The sequence below is a fragment of the Mercenaria mercenaria genome, chromosome 11 (assembly GCF_021730395.1).
Source record: "Mercenaria mercenaria strain notata chromosome 11, MADL_Memer_1, whole genome shotgun sequence".
In the NCBI taxonomy this organism is placed as follows: domain Eukaryota; kingdom Metazoa; phylum Mollusca; class Bivalvia; order Venerida; family Veneridae; genus Mercenaria; species Mercenaria mercenaria.
The window spans coordinates 14,032,792-14,041,685 of NC_069371.1; the positions used below are offsets into that span (position 1 = coordinate 14,032,792).

Sequence of the window (8,894 nt, forward strand, 5' to 3'; positions counted from 1 at the left end):
ACGTGAAACAGAAGGCAAAATAAATATTTCAAAAAATTATCATAAATCTATACAGCTTGAGAACCATACCATATGTCAGGATTTCATGTTTTACTTTAGGTATCAGTTTTAAAAGCGCTTTAATTAAGAATTACCAAGGTCCGGAATAAACCATTAAATGAATTAATAAAATATCAAATATTAAACCTATAATAATGTCAAGGGTTTTCGAATTACAAAGCGCCCTATTTATACAAACTTTTTAAGAAAACTGAAAGAATACATTGACGGAAGTAGTGTTTACCTTGTGTATAATATCCTGGAACGTTTGAGTATTTTTGAATATATTAATTCGCATTGGTATTTGAAACTGCTATGGTAGCCATAAATATTTTGCCTCTCACAGTTGTTGCTGTATTGAGCAGGTGATTTTCGACATCGAATTCAATTAATATATTTGGTTTTAAACTACCCAAGCTGCATATAAAAAGGACTCGCACACAAAGAAAAATTGTTTGTAGAATAGTTTTACACAGTTGGTAAATCATGTGAAATTATTTGATTTAAATATAATTATTCAAAAACCTCTGATTGTATCTGAAATATGATTGTTTTCAAGTTTTTCGTAATTTTATTTCTTTCCGTGAGTAAAATACATTCACAAACAGTGTTTACTGAGTTCGTTGTCAAGATTTTAAAATGTGACACCCTGTATGGAGAAATACTCGGGACATCTTCTGTTCGATATTTTCCGCAATGCGTTCAGTTGTGCGAGATAAACGAATATTGTCAGTCGAATCTTTTTAACGAAGTGAACGGTACCTGTCAGGCTAACAGAAATCTTCTCTCCACAGACAATGTAACTCAGGAGTGTGGAAAAACACTCAAATACGCTGAAAGGCGGAACGTGGGTATTTTGGTCACGATTTGAATTACTTTTCCATATAACGGATTATTAATGAGACTAATGCACAATTTGAACCAAATATAGATCATGCATCATTTTATTTTATACTAATTGATCGTATCTCTCACACTGTGGATGACAAAAGTCATGAAATAAATATAAAATGTGTTTCTTTTCGCAAATATGGAATATATCTCCGCTCAAAATGAGGCATCGGTCATATTTTTCTTGTTCTTCACTTGCGCTACGCGCTTGTTGAAATCTAAAATTTGGCTAACTTCTAGAGTGAGATAATATTTAATATTCACGAAAACCAAACAAATATACTCATGGCAAAAACATATTTCCCTCGGATAGAAAAACTACTGTGTAAATATTTTGGAACATAAAACTTAGAAAAAGTAATGGAAATTCCATAAAATAATTAGTTAAAGAATTTTTTTCTTAAGTGGGACATTTGAGAAAATTGCACTTGAAACAAAAAATAGGATAAATTCCAAATTCTGTCAAATACTACGGCCTAAAATGATTTAAATGGACCTTTCAAAACTCATTATAGGCGCTTATTTCAAAACTAATCGAGCTATTTTGAAATAGAAAAGACAAATTACATTCGAATTGTAGGAATTTTATAAAAAAAAAACAAAAACAAAAAAACATTTCTGATGTCAGAATCTGAGCTGTTGTCCGTAGATAGCCGAGACATTGGAGTATTATTTTTCATCATGTTGTTAAATTCATCTGGACTTGGATGGAATAAAATATATCTTTATACTTATGTTCAAAAATGATATACCGGTAGGCTGGTAGGCTGCCGTTTCACAACTTGATAAATCAAAGTTGTACGATCAACTTAAGCGACATTCACTGAATAACTGATCTGTTTATTTCGAAATCATCTCCATCTTTACAGGATTCTACAACATCCACGCCGGCCCCGACAACCGCTACGTCTACACTTAGCTCTACGACCACGTCAGCACCGAGCCTTGTCATTAAGAAAAGCCTTATAGAGAAAGAATGTTTTGATAACAGTGGCTGTCCTGTTAGCGAAAGTTCGTGTATGAACGGAGTATGTAGATGTTCACCAGGCTACAGCTATGACTGTGATTGTTTTATGTGTTGCAAGTAAGAACAATATCTTCTTTTCCTTAGTATTTTATCAAAATTCAGAACATCGCAACATCTGTAATATCCGACATAATGATTATTGGTAATAGCTTAAGAAAAAACTCATTATCAAGCTCATTGCAGTTTTGCATACCACTACATTCATTCCGATATTTAGTGTAATTTTACGCGTTCAATTCAAATTCATACAGAAGCCAAGGCTTCTTAAGGTTTTAGCTTCCGCTTCACACTGCGCCGTTTATTAACAGAAACAGAAATAACATAATTCAGCATGGTTCGGACTTTACAGTAGTTGTATCCAATAAGATAGTGAAAAGGTATGTTCTCAGTCTTCTTGCACTAAATTTGAAAACTTTTGGGTATATTCATGTGCAGCCCTGTAAAAACTGTCATTGAATTAATAAATCATACAAACAGTATATTGCCAGGCAGGTAAACAGATATCCCATTTTATGTCGCCACCTGCTGTCCGATTACACTTTAAATGAAATAGTACCCGCATCCTCTATAATCTTGTCAGTAGGAATAAAAGCTTTACAAAGAAACAAATGTAACTAAATTACTTTCTACAGCATAAACCACGGAAGTTTTAACTTCCGATCACGGTAGATGCAGAAGATATTTGTTTGTTTTAGTGCAAGATGTAATTTAATTTCATTTCGTGAGCTTCTAAATTTTATTCTCACGAAGCCACTCGTGAGAATACTATTTTCGAACCTCACGAGATGAAAGATGTGTTTTCCGCGACAAAGAGAGAGAAGTACTGGTATTTTTCATTTTGTTCGATTTAGTGTTCCCAGATTGAATCCCCAAAAGCAAACGTGATAAATACAAATGAGCCGTGCCATGAGAAAACCAACATAGTGGGTATGCGACCAGCATGGATCCAGACCAGCCTGCGCATCCGCGCAGTCTGGTCAGGATCCATGCTGTTCGCTAATAGTTTCTCCAATTCCAATAGGCTTTAAAAGCGAACAGCATGGAGCCTGACCAGACTGCGCGGATGCGCAGGCTGGTTTGGATCCATGCTGGTCGCATACCCACTATTTTGGTTTTCCCATGGCACGGCTCAAATGCCAAAACAAGGTGTGCCAAAATATACCCGCAATAAATATTTGCCAAAAATAATTTCTGCCAAAAGATTAAATCGGCTTTATGTTCAAAATGACAGTTATCAAAGCCGTAAAATTTGAACCATCGCAACGTATGTTAAAATGTGTCCAGCGGATAAATATCCATGGTGAAGCATTGATACGGCCGCCATATAGGGAAAATATGGGAATCGAGGAAAGTTAGTTTGTATCATTTCAGAAACAAGTACTTGAATTAGTTTAATTCAATGCAAGAGTAAAGCGTAACTGTTCATTTAACAGCTATATTAATGAAATCCGACAGTGGTATCATATCACTCCTTTTACGATTTCAAGTTACAGAAGTACAAGATGAATATTTTGTTTCTATTAAACGATTAGTATCATTTATAAGAATACAGATATGGTAAAATATCAAGCCGTGTTTCTATTTATTTCTATGACATAACGACATAAAGAAGGTATTTTCCTGCCTTATAATAAAATCGCTCGTTTCTTAATACTACACATTTGTGTGTATTTTTGTAACTTTAAAAAAAATGGATTAGGTGCTAAAATTAATGACATATTATCAGAGCAGTATCCAATTTCGTTGAAATTTTAGCAAGTTATTAATCACTTACTGCTTGTCTCAAATATAATGGAGTGTGATATGAAAGATAATTCCAAGATATCTAAAAAGCGTCTGTTTCTTTAAGTGTACATTTACATGCTCAGATAAGTTTATATCATAGTAACATTCACACAATATCAGCTTTCACATATTTTAAAAAGGATTTTAATTTTTACTCAGACAAACGTAAAAGGGTCTCTGTTTTGCATACTCAATGTTTGATATTGTTACACTGTAGTATTATTTAATTGCAGATTGCGGTGCGTACGGTAACGCTTTCCAGTACTATCCAAACTCAATCCTCTCTAACAATAACGACCGTACGATTTCAGGTATATCCGAATACCAGTGTACTGAAGAATGTATCAACGAAACAGGATTTGTATGCCGTTCATTAGACTTTATTACAGGAATATGCCATCTGTCATCTCAAACGGCATCTTCTATGCCACAGGCTTATATAACTCATAGTGGGCTTTATCGACAAAGAGACTGTCTGTGAGCTACTCATGTTTTGTATGTTCTCACTATTACTATGTATGTCATGTAAATTATATGAACCTTACAAATATTAACAAATGTATGTTTTCATGAAATTTTGAGGAATTAGAGTTTATTCTACTGTTGACAGTTCCGAGGCAGAATTTCATCCTTTTCGTTAAGGAAAAACATATACCTTAACATAATATTGCTACTTTTCAAAATTATGTTGTTGTTTTTTCGCTTTTAACGATATTTTTCGTACCATCTTCAGTCATTAAGTTTGAATGCTAAAATTGTAGATTTCATTTGCTTGTTGTTCAAACGTAATGATATAAAATGCCATTCAATGGATCATAATGTCCCTGTCTTAATTTTAAAAAAGAAAGCTGGACTTTTCAAGTATGAAATAATTACATTTAATTAATAATTGTTATCAACATGGCTATTGTAAGGAATTCCATTGTAAACGGTGAAATGTTTTAGAAAGATATAAGTAATATTCTATGAAATAAACATGTTTCAACACGTCATGTTCTGGGGAGAACTCGGGATAAAGATTATGAACTTTTGTGAAACAAGACCAGATCCCTATTCCTTTATTTTCTCAATAACATTGCTAATAGTGCCATGCAAAACCCGGGGATGTCTTTTAATTGTATCTTCTTACATTTCCAGTTTTAAAAATTAAGTATTCCTTAAATCACCTTCACATTTTTTGAACTACAGTAAATTCTCACTGTGACTCTTTCTTATATGTGAGGAATATACATCACTCAATAAGTAATATGACTAACAAAGCAGTTACAGTACGCCAAATCTGTCCGTATTCATTTCTTTGATTTATTGCAAAATAATAAGTTACAGTGATTTTGCAGAATCTGCCCCTCATAGAATCCTATCATTAATTTGATACTAAAAATGCTATTATACTTTTTTTTTTATTTCATTACTATCACTATCAAACCTGTCTAGAACCTCAAGTGTAAGATCTGCTTGCAACACCTCATGCATTATAGTATTCCTAGCTTAACTGTAATATTCATGACGGTTTCTTAAAATTTCCTGCTATTGGGATCTCAATTACTAGTACAGGATTACATGTTAACACAATTTCAAAAGAAGCCATTATGCATTCACACAGATTTTAAGGGTGCTTATAAATTTACATGCATAATTTTTACTGTTGCATATTTCTAGCATACTTGCATACATTTTCTCATTAGGGGCCTCCGTGACCTCCGTGGCCGAGCTATTAAGCTCGCTGACTTTGAATGACTTGCCTCTTACCGATGTGGGTTCGAGCCTCACTCATCTGGCACCAGACGTCTTCCTCCACCATCAAAAGCTGGAGAGTCGTCATATGACCTTTAATTGTGACGGTGCAACTTTAAACCCAACAGATTACTTTCTCACTGTAATCTCGTATATAATACCTTTCTAGACGCATTGGAAAGGACTCTCGAATAAAGCTGACAGCTAAAATAGGTGTAGCTGTAGAGTGGTGGAACCTATGCTCGCGGTATTTTGTACATATGGCGGCCTCAACGCGAAACTAGTCTATCTGCTTCTATTTCTATATACACATAGACTAGTTTCGCGTTGAGGCCACGATATATAATCTTTTTAAGAAGCAAGAAAAAAATATTATTTCGATTTGCCTATGCAAACTTAAAGTTATCGTCCTTTTATCGAAACATATTGTTGATGTGCGTTATCACGTGACTTGGTCGTCTCGTGAGCTATCGACACGGCATACGTGAAAAGGTGAAAATTCGCCCTGAAGGGAACCTATGCTGGCGGTATGTAATATCGATTAAACTAAGGACGAAAAAAAAATTCAGCAGGCTTAAAATGAACAAACAAGCATAGGCGAATATAATATTTAGCACATTACTCATTTATTATGTGAAAAACAAAAGAAATGAGGATAAAATTTAGTATGTGCCTCTATGTGTATATTTCCATTACAGAAATAGAGTCACTATCAGAACAAAGCTTAAAAACGTATAATAATGTTGTTTAACAACAGAATGTTCAAGTATTAAAGATTCAAACAACGACAGTGATTAACTCGCTAATGTTTTCTACACTTCTTTTTTGTGTAGGAAGTTTACTCCTCCCTACATCGCAGAAAGAACCATTTGGACTTTGTCAAAATACTAAGATCAACATCGATCTTTTTATGGTTCGCAAGGCTATCGTAGTGTAGCCAGGCGTCACATTCATCCCATCTTGCTCTTAAATGTATCTTATATCTGAATGTAATGCATGATTTCTAAAAAAACTAACTTTAGTTAGTGATTTTGACATATTTGTGTGAGATTTGTGCGACGGATACAGATTGTGTAAAATGTATCGGCTGTTGTATATGTCACGTGAGCGGCACGCGCGGCTATCGCTACGTTTGTTGTAAAGGCATTTCACCACTGACCGGTGTTGAACATAGCATGATGAAATATTTTTTATCAGTGCTTCTGCAGAAAGAATATTTATCGAAATACCGCGAGCGTAGGAATACCGCGAGCATAGGTTCCACCACTCTATATCGTGCGTTTTTATGTTATGGAGATTGAGTTGAAAACTGATGTCTTATTTGTAATTTGAGATTTGAATTATGAAATGGAAACGGGTCTGCTCATCTCTGTTCGTTTTACACTAGACTCAGTAGCCTGCATTTCGCACTTCGCAGTTTGAATCGGAAAGTGCAGACCCGTATTTATTGCGCATTTCAAATGTTTACTTTCTAGACAAGTTTGATCATCAAAACATAAAAACACACGACATACAGGTACACCTGTTTTTGTTGTCAACTCTATTCAGGAATCATACCAATGCGCTTATACACAACTATATTTTGTCATTTCTCATGAATACAACTTTTCATTCGCAATCTGAAATGCAAACTGAAAACTGACTTGCTGTACGTAATTCGAATAGAGAAGTGATGACCAGATTGCACTTGAAATTCGAATCGCGAACTGCTGACCAGTTTGCAATACGCCATTAAATTCCCAAACTAGGACCTGTGAACTGTGAGTCGCATGCTAGTCCGCAGTTAGCAAATAGAACAGAGAAGTGCTGACCAGATTGCACTTTGAAGTTTGCAGACCAGTTTGCAATTTGCAATTCTGTTCCCAGACCAGGACTTGCAAACTGTGAACTGCCTTCAAGTCCTTAGTTCGCAATTCGAATAGAAAAGTGCTGACCAGATAGCACTTTAACATTGGAAGCGTGAACTGCAAACCAGTTTGCAATTCGATTCACAAACCACGGCCTGCGAACTTCGAAGTGCATTCTGATCCTAGGCTGACCAGATTGCACTTTAAAAAATTGGAATCGTAAACTGAGACCAGTTTTCAGTTCGTAATACGAATCAACAACTTCGACCTGCAGACCAGCTTAAACAAGACAAACAAAAACTATTTACCCAGATCAGACTGCACGGCTGGCTTTCGCTTGGCGGGGCTCATATCGACATATCATTGAGTATCAAGATCCGAAATTTTATTAAGCATAAACATTCAATGATGCGTCAATATAAAAGCGAAAACATAAACTTTGTAGACTTTTAAAATATGTACCTAGGCTGCTAACTAGGCTGCTAAGTTCACGCTTCTAGGTTGCTAGTTCTTGCTAACTTCGCCCTGATTATAGTCTGCTATCGTCAAGAACATTTAAAATCCTTTACCCGTGAAAACCTAATCGTGATTCGATATATCATATGCTGAATAGCAAAACAAAACTCTCGTCCTTACCTCAGGATTTTGATACATCGATTTTTCATCATTGATTTGAGTATTATTCAGAGTTTTAAGGCTAATGTGGATAATATGATGAAAATATTAATGTAGCGATTAATGTAGCGAGGAGGGACGTGGAGGGAAGGGGGAGGGGGGAGGGGAGAAGGGTAATTGCTGCGGGAAGTTTGACTTTTCACTAGACCTCGGGTTAAATTATCAAAAGTACGACTATAATAAATATTCGATTAGTAATTTAGTTGAAGGAGTATGATTTTTTGATTTTGAACCCACAGTCCTTGTAGTCGAATATCTTCTAAGAGAGCTTCTTGTCCACGTTTACAACATGTATGGCCTACATTTTCCCCATGCCATGTCAGTAGAAAGCATGCAAAATGTCCATCTTTACAGCTAAGTGACCAGATAAATAATTGAGGCCCTGGTTTAAACTTTATTTTTTACCACAATCAGATATACAATAGACTTTTAGGTACGGTAAATGGAAGCCCAACTCGTGACGTAATTATCACTTTCATTTCATTTCGACCTGGGCGGACTGTAACAGGAGGTAACTACAGTCACGGACTGGTACGGAATTCTGTTCGTGCCAGTGGTAACGTCGTCCATCGCGCTTAGAAAGCGACACATGACAATGCAAAGTAACATCGCGACAATGCGTTATGACACTTGGCAACTTGAAGCGACAATAAACAATGCGAAGATGCGAATTGACATTTGAGTGATATCGTATACTAGTAACATTGTCGTTCTGTCGCATTGTCATAATCGCATTGTCACTATTTCACTTCGCATTGTCGTGTGTCACCGTCTTACTGCGATGGACGACATTACTACTGGCACGAACGGAATTCCGTACACTGAGACTAGGTAAATATTCTTGCAAATGATGCATATACCTCTAGACATGGCAGAAGCATGTATAATGACTAAAG

At 35.6% G+C, this 8,894-nt stretch overlaps 1 protein-coding gene across 1 annotated transcript; it reads left to right on the plus strand.

Moving 5' to 3' along the window:
• The first annotated feature begins 478 nt into the window (after window positions 1-478).
• LOC123530696 (uncharacterized) lies at window positions 479-4,675 on the plus strand. The gene is made up of 3 exons (XM_045311450.2): window positions 479-886; window positions 1,800-2,014; window positions 3,976-4,675. The coding sequence occupies exons 1-3, from the start codon at window positions 584-586 to the stop codon at window positions 3,992-3,994; spliced, it is 537 nt and encodes a 178-aa protein (XP_045167385.2). The 5' UTR covers window positions 479-583; the 3' UTR covers window positions 3,995-4,675.
• Window positions 4,676-8,894: the final 4,219 nt, after the last annotated feature.

Bases quoted from the DNA above. Each gene is read 5' to 3' on its own strand.
- LOC123530696 (XM_045311450.2), top strand. From the start codon at position 584: ATGATTGTTTTCAAGTTTTTCGTAATTTTATTTCTTTCCGTGAGTAAA. The intron at 887-1,799 runs GTGGGTATTTTG...CCATCTTTACAG, and splicing joins AATACGCTGAAAGGCGGAAC to GATTCTACAACATCCACGCC.